The sequence below is a fragment of the Oncorhynchus mykiss genome, chromosome 16 (genome assembly GCF_057628025.1).
Source record: "Oncorhynchus mykiss isolate SJ-2025 chromosome 16, ASM5762802v1, whole genome shotgun sequence".
In the NCBI taxonomy this organism is placed as follows: Eukaryota; Metazoa; Chordata; class Actinopteri; order Salmoniformes; family Salmonidae; genus Oncorhynchus; species Oncorhynchus mykiss.
Genome location: NC_143037.1, coordinates 11531627 through 11549775, shown reverse-complemented (window position 1 = coordinate 11549775; position 18149 = coordinate 11531627). Strand labels below are relative to the sequence as shown.

Below are 18149 nucleotides of genomic sequence, written 5' to 3'. Positions count from 1 at the left end.
TTGGAAAATTCCAGAAAATTATGTCATGGCTTTAGAAGCTTCTGATAGGCTAATTGACATACTTTGAGTCAATTGGAGGTGTACATTGGAGGCCTACCTTCAAACTCAGTGCCTATTTGCTTGGGAAAATCAAAAGAAATCAGCCAAGACCTCAGCAAAAAAAATTGTAGACCTCCACAAGTCTGGTTCATCCTTGGGAGCAATTTCCAAACGCCTGAAGGTACCACGTTCATCTGTACAAAAAAATAGTAGGAAGGAGGAAGAAGACACGTTCTGTCTCCTAGAGATGAATGCACTTTGGTGTGAAAAAGTGCAAATCAATCCCAGAACAACAGCAAAGGACCTTGTGAAGATGCTGGAGGAAACAGGTACCAAAGTATCTATATCCACAGTAAAACAAGTCCTATATCGACATAACCTGAAAGGCCACTCAGCAAGGAAGAAGCCACTGCTCCAAAACCACCATAAAAAAACAGACTTTCGGTTTGCAACTGCACATGGGGACAAAGATCGTACTTTTTGGAGAAATGTCCTCTGGTCTGATGAAACAAAAATAGAACTGTTTGGCCATAATGACCATCGTTATATTTGGAGGAAAAAGGGGGAGGCTTGCAAGCCGAAGAATATCATCCCAACCGTGAAGCACTGGGGTGGCAACATCATGTGGTGCTTTGCTGCAGAAGGGACTGGTGCACTTCACAAAATAGATGGCTTCATGATGAGGGAAAATTATGTGGATATATTGAAGCAACATCTCGAGACATCAGTCAGGAAGTTAAAGCTTGGTCGCAAATGGGTCTTCCAAATGGACAATGACCCTAAGCATATTTCCAAAGTTGTGGCAAAATGGCTTAAGGACAACAAAGTCAATGTATTGGAGTGGCCTTCACAAAGCCCTGACCTCAATCCTATAGAACATTTATGGGCAGAACTGAAAAAGCGTGTGCGAGCAAGGAGGCCTACAAACCTGACTCAGTTACACCAGCTCTGTCAGGAGGAATGGGTTAAAATTCACCCAAGTAAAACAATGTAAAGGCAATGTTACTAAATACTAATTGAGTGTATGTAAACAGGGAATGTGATGAAAGAAATAAAAGCTGAAATAAATCATTCTCTCTACTATTATTCTGACATTTCACATTCTTAAAATAAAGTGGTGATCCTAACTGACCTAAGACAGGGATTTTTGTCTAGGATTAAATGTCAGGAATTGTGAAAAACTGAGTTTAAATCTATTTGGCTTAGGTGTATGTAAACTTCCGTCTTGAACTGTGTGTGTGTGTATATATATATATAAAGGAGGGGGAGAGAGGGAGAGGGGAGAGAGAGGAGAGGACAGAGAGAGGAGAGGACAGAGAGAGAAGGACAGAGAGAGAAGGACAGAGAGAGAGGGGAGAGGGGAGAGGAGATGAAAGAGTAGAGAGGAGAGACAGTGAGAAAGAGAGTGAGCAACATAGTACGTAAAGAGAGCTCTCAGAACTCTGAGAATCACAAGGTCACAGTCAGTTGGAGGAAAGGTCCATTCTAAAAGCAGGGGACAACAGACTGTTGTTAGACATTTACACACAGCCTCACTGTTTGACTTTCCTCTCATTCCTCTCTTAGCAGGCGGCACACATAGGTCAACTGACGGACACACACACACTGTCGGGCAAACGCAATCAAAACCACTCACGAATGCGTATTCCCACTCACACAGTCTGGTGATCTAACTGACCTCTGTCGGTGTTCACTACTCTTTGGTAAGGATGGGCTCTCATATTGTGGCGTTGCACCTGAGCCGTCATCGCTCCTGCTCACCGCGCAACCACATCACCAAAACACAGGAGGTTAACAGTGACACCATCAAACAGTGACATCATCAAACAGTGACATAATCATTAAGAAGACAAGAGGCCCATTTCAGATAAGCCTGTGTGTGTGTGTGTGTGTGTGTGTGTGTGTGTGTGTGTGTGTGTGTGTGTGTGTGTGTGTGTATGTGTGCGTGTGTGTGTGAGAGGTCCATGTGTAGGAGAGTGTTCATCTCTCAGCCTTTGGTTTGGAAAGCCATACCTGGAGACAGAGAGAGAAATAGAACAAGGTCACAACACAACAACACAACCCTCATGCCCAAATCAACTTGATCTGTGTGTGTGTGTGTGTGTGTGTGTGTGTGTGTGTGTGTGTGTGTGTGTGTGTGTGTGTGTGTGTGAGCTGAACAGAGGGAAACCTATCTGGGAACACCTAAGTGAGGAACTTCATGTTCTCATCACAGTGGAAGACTCACACAACAGTGCTCAGATCAAACTACAAAGAGCTACCGCAGAGGTCAAGAAACTGCTCGTACCAGCTGTGAGTACCAGGAGTTTCATGCTATAATTGTCTGTCTGTATCAGTGTATCAGTGTATCTGTGTTTACCTAGTACACCAGTAGTGTCCATGGGGTATTCTAGTATAGATGGAGTTAGGGTGTAGGGGGAATATTCGTAGGGAGCGTAGAAGAACCCTCCTGATTCAGGTGATTGCTGCATCAGTGCTGCGTGCTGATTGGCTCCTTGCATGAGGGCCTGCTGACTCTGGATCTGACGAATCAGGTGAGGCATGAGGTTGGGCTGTTGACCAGGGGCGGGGCTCCGCATAGCCTGCTGCATGACAGGGGAGGGGCTGGAGATGAGCCGAGGCTGCTGAGAGGAGGCTAGGGAGAAGGCCATAGTGGCTACACACATCATGCACCCACACACACACAGACACAGACACACCCACAGACACACACCCACAGAAACATAGAGAGAGAGAGACCGAGAGAAAGAACAAATAGACAATCCATTACTAGATGAAAAAAACACCTCCCTCAAAAAGTCAGTTTCAGGACAGGCGCTTCATGATGATGTCATCCTTACGTTGCTTGATGTTGGCGTCTCTGTAGGTTCCGTTGAGAATGGCGAGCTCCATTAGCTGCATCTTTTTTAGACTGTCCTCTCCATCAGCCTACACACACACACACACACACACACACACACCGTTGGTTGAAGGTTGGATTATGCTATGCTCTGGCCAACAGATTGTGAGGGATGTACAGCTAGGTCAGGTTAAACGAACAGATACAGTTGAAGTTGGAAGTTTACATACACCTTAGCCAAATACATTTAAACTCCGTTTTTCAATTCCTGACATTTAATCCTAGTAGAAATTCCCTGTCTTACGTCAGTTAGGAACACCACTTTATTTTAAGAATGTGAAATCTCAGAATAGCAGTAGAGAGAATTATTTATTTCAGCTTGTATTTTTTTCATCACATTCCCAGTGGGTCAGAAGTTTACATACACTCAATTAGTATTTGGTAGCATTGTCTTTAAATTGTTTAACTTGAGTCAAACGTTTCGGGGTGCCTTCCATAAGCTTCCCACAATAAGTTGGGTGAATTTTGAATTTTAGCCCATGCTGGTGTAACTGAGTCAGGTTTTTAGGCCTCCTCACTCACACACGCTTTTTCAGTTCTGCCCACAAATGTTTGATGGGATTGAGGTCAGGGCTCTGTGATGGCCACTCCAATACCTTGACCTTGTTGTCCTTAAGCCATTTTGCCACAACTTTGGAAGTATGCTTGGGGTCATTGTCCATTTGGAAGACCCATTTGCCACCAAGCTTTAACTTCCTGACTGATGTCTTGAAATGTTGCTTCAATATATCCACAGAACTTTCCTGCCTCATGATGCCATCTATTTTGTGAAGTGCACCAGTCCCTCCTGCAGCAAAGCACACCCACAACATGATGCTGCCACCCCCGTGCTTCAAGGATGGGATGGTGTTCTCGGCTTGCAAGCCTCCCCTTTTTCCTCCAAACATAACGATGGTCATTATGGCCAAACGGTTTCTTCCTTGCTGAGCGGCCTTTCAGGTTATGTCGATATAGGACTCGTTTTACTGTGGATATAGATACTTTTGTATCGGTTTCCTCCAGCATCTTCACAAGGTCCTTTGCTGTTGTTCTGGGATTGATTTGCACTTTTCACACCAAAGGACGTTCATCTCTAGGAGACGCTCCTTCCTGAGCGGTATGATGGCTGCGTGGTCCCACGGTGTTTATACTTGCGTACTATTGTTTGTACAGTTGAATGTGGTACCTTCAGGCGTTTGGAAATTGCTCCTAAGGATGAACCAGACTTGTGGAGGTCTACAATTTATTTTCTGAGGTCTTGACTGATATCTTTGGATTTTTCCATGATGTCAAGCAAAGAGGCACTGAGTTTGAAGGTAGGCCTTGAAATACATCCAGAGGTACACCTCCAATTGACTCAAATGATGTCAATGACATAATTTTCTGGAATTTTCCAAGCTGTTTTAAGGCACAGTCAACTTGGTGTATGTAAACTTCTGACCCACTGAAAGTGTGACACAGTGAATTATAAGTGAAATAATCTGTCTGTAAACAACTGTTGGAAAAATTACTTGTGTCATGCACAAAGTAGATGTCCTAACCAACATGCAAAACTATAGTTTGTTAAAAGAAATTTGTGGAGTGGTTGAAAAACGAGTTTTAATGACTCCAACCTAAGTGTATGTAAACTTCAGACTTCAACTGTATCATTAACCCATACCCACACACTCTGATTTTCTGGGTTAAGTTAAAGGCCAAAAATGTGATTTTCCTCTGTTTTATATTTATTTCCACACTATGAGGTTGGAACAATACTGTTAAATTGTGAAAATTCTGATAATGCATTTTTAGTGTAAGAGCTGCTTGAAAAGTTTTGGTGGGATGGAGTTTTGGCCTTCCATGACCTTCCATGACCTTCCACGACCTTCCATGCAGTAAATTAGTTAATAGACCGAAAAACCTCTCAGCCAATAACAGTTCGTTTTAAGTTTCCCCTGCAAAACTCTTGTTTGAGAAATGGCTCTTTCCTAAGAAGCTATTTTTGTAAATGTTTTACAATTCTAATTTTAAAACAATCACATTAAGGTACTTAATTGTCACCCAGAAATAATTTGATATTGAGATAAAAACGGCTGCAATGGACCTTTAACATGTATCATTATAACCTCTCTGGTATTGATACTGCGACCTGATTGGACAATTTAAGAGACAGGGACGGGACAGAATAAGTTCACAGGGGGCATTAGTTATATTACTGTAAATCAATGCAGTGTGATCTGAGAGTTTGTTTGGGGGTTCATAACTACTCTATTCAAAGTTGAATTTCAGTAGAGCAACATTGTTAGCAATAATGTGTCTGTGTGAGGTGTGGGGAAAGGGTAGGAGGCTAAGAGAATGGGAGAAATGTTGAGGACACGGAAAGAGTTGATGTGAGAAATTAGAGAGAGAGAGAGAGGAAGAGGGAATTCATTAAGTGTGAGGAGTGAAAGGAGTGATAGAGTGAAGAGAAAGTGTGAACAGTCTCTCCATTCATCCCCTAATTTCACATGCATTACCATGGTTACGCCTTTATACATGCTGCCTGGCGAATTACCCAACTCCCCAACACACACACAGACACACACACACACACACAGACACACACACACACACACACACACACAGACACACACACACAGACACACACACACACACACACACACACACACACACACACACACACACACACACACACAATTATAGCATGAAACTCCTGGTACTCACAGCTGGTACGAGCAGTTTCTTGACCTCTGCGGTAGCTCTTTGTAGTTTGATCTGAGCTCTGTTGTGTGAGTCTTCCACTGTGATGAGAACATGAAGTTCCTCACTTAGGTGTTCCCAGTTAGGTTTCCCTCTGTTCAGCTCTTCCTGATACACATACAAAACAATAATATTACGGTGTGTGTGTGTGTGTATTTTTATTTGAGTGTGTATGTGAGCATCTTCCTTCATCCATAAAACATGTTTCCGTTTCCCAGAAGACTGTCCACATTGGCTTCAGTTCTGTAATGACACAGTACACTGTAAGACCAGAAACATGTGACACACTCATAAACTAAATGTCAGTGTTTAAAACTCAACCATTAGGTATTTAGATTTGCCATTGAGGCTAGATTAAACATGATAGTCATCTTTTTCCTGTCGCTTTCCAACCAGGAGAACACCTATATCTCCCAAGTGTTCAGATTTTAAACAATAGCGTTTACTTTCCTACTGTCCTGTGGTCCTAAAAAAAATGTATGCCTTTTATTCAGATCAGTGTTACGAATGTCTGTCACCTTACCTACATATAACTGAACAGGACATTTGATTCAATAATTATTTTCAAATCGTCGAGTGCTCTTGTTACTCGACTGTGTAGAGTTCCTTTCCTTGAAGTCTCTCAGAGTGAAACAGACGCGGTAGTGGCCTCATTATCATATTTCCCAGCGTCCATTGTTTCAGGGTGATTTTTTTTCTTGTTTGTGATCAAATATTCAAATTCTTGGACATCTTCCCTCTGGCTGGATTCCGATAGGAATTACTAATCACTTCACAAACCAGCGTACTGTTTATTGCAGGTCTGATGTGGCCCATTATTTTCAGACCAAAATGTCAAGGATAACGAGGCCATAACTAAAGGCCTTATGAAATGCATAATATGAGGTCATAAAGGGTTTAGTTTTAATTCAAACACATTCACTTAAGCAATCACTTAGTGAAGGCTTCAAGAATAGATGTAATTGAACACAAGAACCATGTCTCTGTCACTAACAAGCAGAGTCATTAGTGGGTATCTCTCACATTCACTCGAAAGGCATGCTGGGAAATAGGAAATTACGGCTTCACACCCAGTGTTTAGCGGTTAAAACCTGAACGTCTTGTGCTGAATAAATGTGTTCATGTGTTTAAAACGTGTCACAAGGATTAAACACGTTCTGGTCTTTACAATATAAACACTGTGATGCAGTTTCATTGACATTCTAAATGCCTTGAGGTGTTTAAAACGTGCTACAGAAGAGCGCTTAGTCATGTGTTCAGATCCTAAACACTTGGTTTTACAGTGTAGCCATTTCATTGAATAATCCCCCTCATGAAGGTCAGAATGTCTACCAGGGATGAAACGTTTAGTCGGTTTCACGATAAACCACGGTATTACCCGTTTCAAATTTGAATCATCATTAAAAGTGTGTTTGATTACCACGGTTTGAAAAACTCACGGTAAATAGTGTCCAGCATCAACCACAGTTAGCAACAGTCCGACGCAGGCGCAGCGTGGGTTTGGTTTTGTGTGAACACGACACGTTGTTCTGCTGCTGTATGCGTCATGTGTCTGCAGACTATTTGTCCATTAAACACGATAACAAGGTTAGATAGTTTAGTCACCCAACCAACATATTTCGTTCATTTAAAATCAGGCAGTCGTCAACTTGGTTGTAAAAGTGTTTCAACAGGAGAAACACTATAGATTCCTATACAAGACTCCTCTACCAGACTCCTCTACCAGACTCCTCTACCAGACTCCTCTACCAAACTCCTCTACCAGACTACAGGACTCCTGTATTTATGTCAAGTGTTGGGCTCATTGCAATTACTATCACTGTCTTAAGACTAATTTGTATTAATGTAAATTGTGCATGGGGTCATGCTCAAATGCAACACAGAAGATAGACTGTGTGTGTGTGTGAATAATAATAATAATAATAATAATACATGTGTTATTCCCTTGTTTACAGAGATGGACGTGCAGCAGTTAAACCCAGTGGATGCTACTGGTCCCTCGTCATCTACAGTTGTGACACAGACACTCCAGCAAGCATTTAAAAGGCAGGCTGCTTATGCAGCCACATCAAAACATGCTCAAGACCTCACTGTACCCCTTTCATATTACATTGCAAAGGACATGATGCCATTTCAAATTGTTGAGAGGCCTGGCTTTCTGAGGCTGATGAAGGTTGCCGTGACTCACTACAAAGTGTCATCACAAACATTATTTTCCATGACTGAAATCCCAAACCTGTACAACCAGGTTCAAACTGATGTTGGAAAAAGTTTGGCTCAAGGCACACGGCTTGCTGCAACTACTGACCTCTGGACCAGTGAAAGCAGGGGTGGTCAACCCTACATCAGCTTCACTATCCATCACCTCACCCCAGACTGGCAACTGGAATCAAACTGTCTGGAAACACAGTTCTTCCCAGAAGATCACTCGGCTCACAACATCAGAGAGTTTTTGAGAATATGCTGGAAGAGTGGGGGATCAACAAGAAAGACCGGTTCTGTATAACCACAGACAACTCAACAAACATGACCAGGGCTTTTGAAGAGTTCCCAGTTCTGTGGCTTGGGTACTTTGGCCATCATTTGAACCTGGCCATCTCAAAGGCTCTGAAAATTCAGAGAGTTGACACAGCAGTCAAGGCCTGAGTCATCTGGTCCAAGGCTTCTCACGGAGCTGGAAGAGAAGGAGAAAACTGAGAGAAAAGCAAGCTGCCCTCAACATGCCACAGAAGGCTCTGATCCATGATGTGGTGACCCGATGGGGATCTACACACAAGATGCTTGAGCGTTTCCTCAGCCAACAGCAGCCGGTCTGCGCGACACTGGCTGGAGAAAGAGGAATATGGCATCAGATGCCCAAGGATGCCGACATAAGTGTCATGGAGCAACTGTGCCAGCTACTTGAACCTCTGAGACAGTTTACAGGTGCACTTGCCACAGAGACATGAGTGACACTGTCAGCCACAAGCCTGTCCTGGACCACATCACCTGTGATTTTCTGGTGGAAAAGGATCACTGACCAAGGAGATGATATGGAGCCATCCCTGACCAAGGAGATGAAAAGGATACGGAGCCATCCCTGACCAAGGAGATGATATGGAGCCATCCCTGACCAAGGAGATGAAAAGGATATGGAGCCATCCCTGACAGAGGACATGAAAAGGATATGGAGCCATCCCTGACCAAGGAGATGAAAAGGATATGGAGCCATCCCTGACCAAGGAGATGAAAAGGATATGGAGCCATCCCTGACCAAGGAGATGAAAAGGATATGGAGCCATCCCCGACCAAGGAGATGATATGGAGCCATCCCTGACCAAGGAGATGATAAGGATACGGAGCCATCACTGACCAAGGAGATGATAAGGATACGGAGCCATCACTGACCAAGGAGATGATAAGGATATGGAGCCATCCCTGACCAAGGAGATGATAAGGATACGGAGCCATCCCCGACCAAGGAGATGATAAGGATACGGAGCCATCACTGACCAAGGAGATGATAAGGATACGGAGCCATCACTGACCAGGGAGATGAAAAGGATACGGAGCCATCCCTGACCAAGGAGATGATAAGGATACGGAGTCATCACTGACCAAGGAGATGATAAGGATACGGAGCCATCACTGACCAGGGAGATGAGAGAAGACCTTAACAACAGATGCAAAGAGAGTCATGCACATGGCTTGTTTCATTGACCCCCGCTTCAAAAAGGAGCTTTGTAGATGAGCCTGAGGCTGCCAAAGTTGCCACTGACAGCTGTGTCCAGGAGGCCTTGAAGCTGGCAGCTGCACAAGTCAGGGAAGAACCACAAAGCACCAGCAGCACCTCCACCACCAACACCCCCACAGCGGCATCGGAGGGGAAAGGCCTGGCTGGGTTGTTGAGGAAGATCACCTCTCTGCTGCCTTGTTGAGGTAAAGAGGATCAGATTCCGACCACCCCAGAAGACAGAGTGAAAGAAGAGATCAAGATCTACCTGTCTCTGCCTCCCATTCCAGCAGACGAGGATCCACTGGTGTGGTGGAGGGGCCCTGCATCAGAGCTGCCTCACCTTGCCAGGGTTGCCAGGAAGCTTTTGTGCATCCCAGCAGCCAGCGTGACATCAGAGAGAGTGTTCAGTGCTAGCGGGCACATTGCCTCCCCTCGCAGATCACTACTTAAACCGGACAAAGTAAATATAATGCCATTTTTACATTTCAATCTCATGTGAACAAAGATGCATACATACAGGATGTTAGGCCAGCAGCACCTTGTTTCTTCATGAAGGAGAGAACAGACATACAATCAGCGCTGTTCATTTGATTTGTTTACATATTGTGTGTTGTTATTTTAATGTCAACACCTGCACATTGGATTTGTTTACATATGGTTGTATTGTTCTTGCATTCAAAATGCAAAATGCATAGTGCTGCTAAAGTCATTGTTATTTGTTGGTTTTCAATATAGAACTTGGTGAAATGATTTCAGTCTGTATCAGTACTTTTTGAACATTTCCAGCACATTAACAATACCGCGATAATACTGATAATACTGATAATACTGATAATACTGATAATACTGATAATACTGATTATACTGATAATACTGATAATACTGATAATACTGATAATACTGATAATACTGATTATACTGATAATACTGATAATACTGATTATACTGATAATACTGATAACTGTGATCATTTTGGTCACTATAATCGTGATATATAATTTCCATACCGTTTCATCTCTAATGTCTACCCACTCTTTCAACTAATTTCCACATCTCTCCATCCCTCCCTCTTTGTTTCTCTGAGGTATGGAATGGGTGTATTCTCATGAGAGGTGGATGGAATGCCAGCTGCGCTCCACCTGCCTTTAGCTTCTGCACTGTACGGCTGACCAGAGAACCTAAACCAGCAGAGAAACATACGGACCCAGCTCTATTCACCTCTACTCCACTCGTTAGACTCTACTACCAAAAAGAAATACACATGCTGTGTGTGTGTGCGCGCATGCTTTTGTTTGTGTGTTCGGGCTTGCATCTGTGTGTGAGCGTGTGTGTGTGTACACATACCTTCTTCTTGTCTCTCATGGATCCTTTTCCTCGTACCATGATCTTACAGCCCATCTCTGCCTCCAGCTGTTTGGCTGTTAGGCCCCTTGGACCCAGTATCCTACCTACAAAGTTAAACTAAACACACACACACACACACACACACACACACACACACACACACACACACACACACACACACACACACACACACACACACACACACACACATACACACACATACACACACACACACACACACACACAGAGAGAGAGACATTTTAAGAAGAAGAAGAAGAAGAAGGGCCAGGAGTTGGTCTAAGTTGTTCTTTCCATGAAACACTCCTGGATCTGGTTGGTAATTTGGGTCTAAATTGGCCTGGCCATGAAATACTCCTGAGCCTATGACGGACATCGCTCATCCATATATTTATATGTACATATTCTTATTCATTCCTATACACTTGTGTGTATACATTTTTATGCTGATGATACTGTTATTTACTGTTGTGCCTCGTCTCTTACAAAATCTTTCCAGAACATGCAAACTGCTTTTTATACTGTTCAACATACCTTGTGTCAATTGAAGTTTATCCTCAATACTGACAAAACTAAACTAATGGTGTTTTCTAATGCAATAAATAGACCTCTGAACATTTCACCTATTACTACCTGTCAGGGCAAGGAGATTGAGGTTGTAACCTCATATAAATATCTTGGAATTTTAATTGATGACGGCCTCTCTTTTAAATTGCATATTCAAGAACTTACAAAAAAATTGAAGCTGAAATTGGGATTTTATTTTAGGAATAAGGCCTGTTTTTCTTTTGAAGCCAGAAGGAGGCTAGTATCAGCTACATGTATCTCTTTACTAGACTATGGGGATATTTTATATATGAATGCTTCCGCTCAGTGTTTGAGATCAATTGACACTCTTTACCATGGCACTTTGAGATTTATTTTAAACTGCAAAACCCTTACGCACCACTGCACTTTGTATACCAGGGTTGGCTGGCCTTCTCTAGTCACTCGTAGTCTCAGTCACTGGTATACGTTTATTTACAAAGCCATTTTGGGTTTACTACCTTTTTATTTGGGCATTTTTATTGTTCAGAAATGTGGTGGGTACTCTCTTCGTTCGCTGGACTTTATCCTGCTAACTGTTCCAAATGTCCCAACTGAATTTGGTAAAAGGGCTTTCATGTACTCTGCGCCATCGTCTTGGAACACCTTATAAAATACTTTTAAACTGGAAGAACTTGTCCCGATTGGTGTTTTTAAATCAATGATGAAGGATTTTGAGGCTGATTCCCTGACCTGTCAATGTTTTTAATTTGCTGTTTTATACTCTTGTGAATTCAATGGTTTTTACTAGATTACTTGTAGTTTTTCATGTTGTCTGTCTGTAATTTTTTTGTAATTAGATTTTTATTTTACCCCTTTTTCTCCCCAATTTCATGGTATCCAATTGTTTTAGTAGCTACTATCTTGTCTCATCGCTACAACTCCCGTACGGGCTCGGGAGAGAAGAAGGTTGAAAGTCATGCTTCCTCCGATACACAACCCAACCAAGCCGCACTGCTTCTTAACACAACACGCATCCAACCCGGAAGCCAACCGCACCAATGTGTCGGAGGAAACACCGTGCACCTGGCAACCTTGGTTAGCGCGCACTGCGCCCGGCCCGCAACAGGAGTCGCTGGTGCGCGATGAGACAAGGATATCCCTACCGGCCAAACCCTCCCTAACCCAGACGACGCTAGGCCAATTGTGCGTCGCCCCACGGACCTCCCGGTCGCGGCCGGTTACGACAGAGCCTGGGCGCAAACCCAGAGTCTCTGATGGCACAGCTGGCGCTGCTGTACAGCGCCCTTAACCACTGCGCAACCCGGGAGGCCGAAAAATAGATTTTAATCTCAATGAGCCCTTCCTGGTTAAATAAAGGTTAAATCAAATAAATAAAAATTAAATAATGTAGTTGTGAAATTGTTAAATTACGTGTTAGATATTACAGCACGGTCGGAACAAGAAGCACAAGCATTTCTCTACACTCGCATTAACGTCTGCTAACCATGTGTATGTGACCAATAAAATTGTATTTTATTTTATTTGGCCTGGTTGGTAACTTGGTCTAAGTTGGCCTGGCCATGGAATACTCGTGGACCTGGTTGGTAACTTGGTCTCAGTTGGCCTGGCCATGAAATACTCCTGGACCTGGTTGGTAACTTGGTCTCAGTTGGGCTGGCCATGAAATACTCCTGGACCTGGTTGGTAACTTGGTCTCAGTTGGCCTGGCCATGAAATACTCCTGGACCTGGTTGGTAACTTGGTCGCAGTTGGCCTGGCCATGAAATACTCCTGGACCTGGATGGTAACTTGGTCTCGGTTGGCCTGGCTATGAAATACTCCTGGACCTGGTTGGTAACTTGGTCTCGGTTGGCCTGGCCATGAAATACTCCTGGACCTGGTTGGTAACTTGGTCTCGGTTGGCCTGGCCATGAAATACTCCTGGACCTGATTGGTAACTTGGTCTCGGTTGGCCTGGCCATGAAATACTCCATGACATTTTTAATTGGTAGCACTGGTGCTCCCAACTTAAAGTTATGAGCACCACATGAAAGAGCGCCAGAAAATATGATTTACCGTTGTTGAGATACATCCTTTATTGGGCCTATATTCAAACTACTTTGCAGCACATGTTGTGCTCTAAAAACGAATATGTAAAACTGCAAACACTTTAGTATATTACAAAAGCTCAAATGTTGCTACGAATACATAGTATCGACGAGTCATTTGTGTAATATTAGTTTTCTATATTGTGTAAAATCACTATTTGTGGAAAAAGTACCTAATTGTCATACTACAATAGAAAATTACTCAAGTAAAAGTTCTCCAGTAAAATACTACTTGAGTAAAAGTCAAAGTATTTGGTTTTAAATATACTTAAGCATCAAAAGTAAATGTAATTGCTAAAATATACTTAAGGTTCAAAAGTAACAAATAATTTAAAATTCCTTATGTTAGGCAAACTAGACAGCACCATTATTTTTTATTTTTTTACGGATAGCCAGGGGCACACTCCAACACTCAGACCTCATTTACAAACAAAGCACTTGTGTTTAATGAGTCCACCAGATCAGAGGCAGTAGGGATGTTCTCTTTATAAGTGTGTGAACTTGACCATTTTCCTGTCCGGCTAAGCATTCAAAATGTAACAAGTACTTTTAGGTGACAGGGAAAATGTATGGACTAAAAAGTACGAAAAGTGAACGAGAGAAAACAGATGCGTCATAGCGTGTCAAATTAGAAAGCAAGTCTATTTTTATTGTGTCTCCGCGGAGCAATGCTTATAAAATAATCAGATCAATTGCATGGGTTGTTTGTAGAAAAGGGTTTGAGGAATTGTTATGATCTTCACTATGCTAAGAAGTCTAAAGATGTAGTTTAACATTTATTTGGGCTGTAAGTTAAGGTTTCTCAGTGAAATCAGCTAAACATTTTTGAAAACAATCGCAGCCTACCTGGTTTGACTTCGATCATAGGAATATAGCCTAGGAAAGGCTATGGCTGGAAAACTCAAGAAACGAGACTAGCAAAATTCTTCAGAGACTGCTCCGGTGTACAGTGTTGCCAACTTAGCGACTTTGTCGCTATATTTAGGGAGTATTCAGACCTCTCTAGCGACACATTTTTTAAAAAGCGACTAGCGACAAATCTAGCGACTTTTTCTGGTGTTATTGGAGACTCTGACGTGAAAGCAAGTATCGTACTCTTCTCAATGAGCAGCGGGTGTTGCCGTGGGCCCCACCTCCGTCCTAAAGCACTCGCAGGCAGCCCAGTCCTCACGCAGCAGTCCCTCCCAGCTGCAGTCAGAGCAGGAGATGTTCACCCCTCACGTCCAGACTGCAAATGAATCGCACATGCGGGGAGCCGCCGCTGGCTGATCCCGCCCTGGATCCCGCCCTGGCATCCCCAGGGCGGGATGTAAATGTAAAAAACTCAAATAAAAAACTAAAACATTTAATAAAAAACTAAGTAACTCTGCCAGAGTGTCTCTTTTGGGTCACTTTAGCCGGTCCCAAACCCGGATAAAGGAGGAGGGTTGGAATTGTGACATAAAAAAAAACAAGAATCGACAGAAGAAAGTTCATTTGTAGTTCTAAACATATTTAGGGTGTTTTTTACTCCCTTTTTGTCTCTCCCAAGATGTTATTCCCCTCTCCTACAGCGTCCATCACAAATTACATGCACATGGCCAAGTATGCAAATTAGGTGATGACGTCATTTAGCGACTTCTAGCGAGTTTTAGGACAGCCAATAGCTATTTTCCTTATTGAGGAGTTGGCAACACTGCGGTGTATTAGCTACAACTGTCTTCGCGTTCGTAAGCTAACATAACTGTTTAGCACAGGCGGGTAAGGTGGCTCCAGTAGAACATATAAGGGAGTCAAAAGTAACAAACAATAATAGCGAACGTAAAAATTACAACTGTTTACAATATATTATCCTTATAATTAAGTGTGTATACACTGCGCAGTGTGTGAATTAACGTTTCCACTATAGTAATGGCACAACCATGACGCTAATGAGACTGCATTCGCTTTTTTCCCTCTAAGGCTCACGGAACAAAACTATACAGTGAAGCCTTATCATTACAACAATTATCTGGGAGATATTTTTCATAGTTGCAGTGCTCCCAAAATAAAACTCCCGTTGGCGCATGAAAATATTTTGTGGCACTTTAGAGCGCGTGAGTCAGGAATAGGTCATTGTTTGTTTTGGCAGGTGGTGGTGAGGCCAGGCTCTCTTAACCTTATCTGTCACTGGAGCTGAGAGATTAACAAGACAGCTGCCTCTCTTCTCGCTCTCCTCTCTCACACCCGTTGTGTCTGTCTTTATTTGTTTCTCTGACCCCCACACTTTTATACGGATGTGAATGCATTCTCTTCCTTCCCAAAATAACCCCTTTAAAGCGAGCGCACACACACACACACACACACACACAGGGGATATTCTAATGTATTTTTAGCCCTGATCTCATCTGTTCCATCGGTTTGTGTGTCCTTCTGTGTGTTTGCATGTGTCTGTTACCAGTGGTTACACTGTCCCATGCTATTTGGGATCCTTGGACGTCCCATCTCAGACGTTACCCCATTGAAGTTGAAATTTAAAATGGTCATTGTAAAAGTTAAGGTCGGGACTTCCCAATGATCCCGGATAGCACTAACCGCGGTTATATTGTCATTTTATTATGTGAAGGAAGAGAAGCTTCTGTCATTGAAGTTTGCAGCAAATTTGAAATTTGACTTTGGAGAAAAATAATGATACTGAGCAGAACTGGTCAACCCAGGGCGTCAAAACACTTCTGAAATTTGATGTTTGGAGCAACTTTGACATTTAACATTGGAGTAACGTGGATAAACGTCTAATTCTGCAGTGAGACTGTGAGAGCTTGTTGGTCGTCACCCCTATCTGATGTCCTCAGCCATACATTCTAACCCACTTTTATAAGGGCTGGGGGCTTAGAAAGCAGCCCTTTACCCTTTACTGCTACCCCCATCTATGTTAACCAATCTGGATGGACCAGACATGAGTAAGCAACATGGTGATGGCTCTACCATAGAAATAGAGGTCAATGATGGCATAATGGTTGGACTGGTGGCCCTTGCAAGTATACCCATAGGAGCAGAGCTACATTGAAGATGTCGATGGCTAAGACAATTCTTTTCAACAATTGGAGCAGCTGGTAAGGAGCAAAGTTAGGTCGAAAATATACAGCTCAAGACAACATTGTCAAAAATCTGGGGCCAGAGCTGTTACTAACTACCATCCCATTGTTGCAAAGAGTTATGGGATATTAGAATGCGGTTGTCTTAACATCTTTGACATCTTCAACCTAGGAGCAAAGCAGGAAGTAAAATCAGGAAGTGTACCCATCAATCTGTGTGGTGATTTGTTGAATCAGCACAACTGACATTACATAAAATATATTCATTGCATGAGCCACATCAGTTAGCATCATTTGAACAAAAATGATACCTTACCATGGAAATTATTGCATCACAATACCAGGCAGCCATTGTGAGTGTACTCATGAGTTTACCAGTGAAATTGCAAGGGTTAAAGGTTCCAAGCCCATTCTATTCATATCGGCTTTACCTTACCCTCCAATGGGCTGGACGTTTCTGTTATGGAAAGCGATAGATATTCTGTTATTCATTTAGACACTGACATAAAGACATCTATAACGGTTGAAAAAAGGGTTGTCTACTCACGTCGGGGTACTCTTTAACGGGCACATAGAGCTTCTCCTGCAGCTGAGCCACTGGACCAATCCCATCAGGCAGCTCCTCGGAGTCCCGCCCCTCGGCAGCCACACCGCCATTCATTGAGTCGTTATACATGTCCTTGCGCACTCTACCTATCTCTGATGGAGGGAGAAAGAGGGCGAAGAGAGATTGGGAGAGAGAGAAAGAGATTGAGAGAAGGGAAGAGAGAGAGAGAGAAAGAAAGAGAGGGAAGGAGGGAGAGCAAGAGGGAGGGAGAGAAACAGAAAATAAATTAATAAAGTCAAGCACTACAAAATAAAGACGGAGACAGTGTGTGTTTGTTTAAAGCTGTCTGACTCAGACTTTCAATATTGTTGCATGATGCATTACTAACAGCATGCCAACCACTATAATAACCTGCTAGGCTAGACGCACACACACACACACCACACACATACCCCTGTGAAATAACTATGGCCTGACGGAAGCTGAGTGATAACTAAGTGTGAACATAGTTATAATAACTGAAACTATAATTATCTAAAGCTATATTCACAACAGCTATACGCCACTAATAACACACCTGACCTCACACGTAAACCTGGTTAAACACACACACACACACACACACACACACACACACACACACACACACACACACACACACACACACACACACACACACACACACACACACACACACACACACACACACACACACACACACACACACACACACACACACACACACACACACAGGGCTCTAAAGTGCGACCAATTTGGGAGAGGGAAAGGGGATGCTTAGTCAGTTGCACAATTGAACTGCATTCAACCGAAAGGTGTCTTCCACATTTAACCCAACGCCTCTGAATCAGAGAGGTGCGAGGGGCTGCCTTAATCGACGTAAACATTATCAGTGCCAGGGGAGCAGTTGTTGTTGGGGGCACAGTGCAACTAGGAAAAATATATTCCAGATAATAATTGTTTTAATGATTAGGCTGTGCCGTACTGTTGTTTCCGAGTGCCCTAGAGAAAAGAGTGCAGATTTGATAGTGTCATGGTTGCACCATTACTACAGTGGAAACGGCTTGCTTGTGACCCAACCAGGTAAAAAAATAACATACCAGTGCAACATTTTTATCTTCCTCGCCGGGACCTCATTTTAGATTCATAAACCAGGTCGTGG

At 43.0% G+C, this 18149-nt stretch overlaps 1 protein-coding gene across 7 annotated transcripts in view; it reads right to left on the bottom strand.

Moving 5' to 3' along the window:
* Positions 1-18149, bottom strand: part of LOC110491348 (KH domain-containing RNA-binding protein qki.S) — a 36542-nt gene that overhangs the window by 5076 nt on the left and 13317 nt on the right. Inside the window, exons 2-8 of one of the 7 annotated variants that reach the window (XR_016487123.1) lie at positions 16970-17121; positions 16859-16879; positions 10716-10832; positions 5621-5764; positions 2880-2967; positions 2399-2695; positions 1718-2052 (exon numbers count right to left, since the gene is read on the bottom strand). Coding sequence is in view for 5 of the 7 variants with exons in the window: in XM_090201877.1 (XP_090058003.1) it covers positions 1692-1792; positions 2399-2695; positions 2880-2967; positions 5621-5764; positions 10716-10832; positions 16859-16879; positions 16970-17121 (920 nt within the window). In the remaining 2 variants the exon portion in view is untranslated. Of the gene's footprint in view, positions 1-1555; positions 2053-2398; positions 2696-2879; positions 2968-5620; positions 5765-10715; positions 10833-16858; positions 16880-16969; positions 17122-18149 lie in introns of those variants that run through there. The other 6 variants (XM_090201878.1, XM_090201877.1, XR_005036438.2 and 3 more) reach the window with 6 other exon arrangements.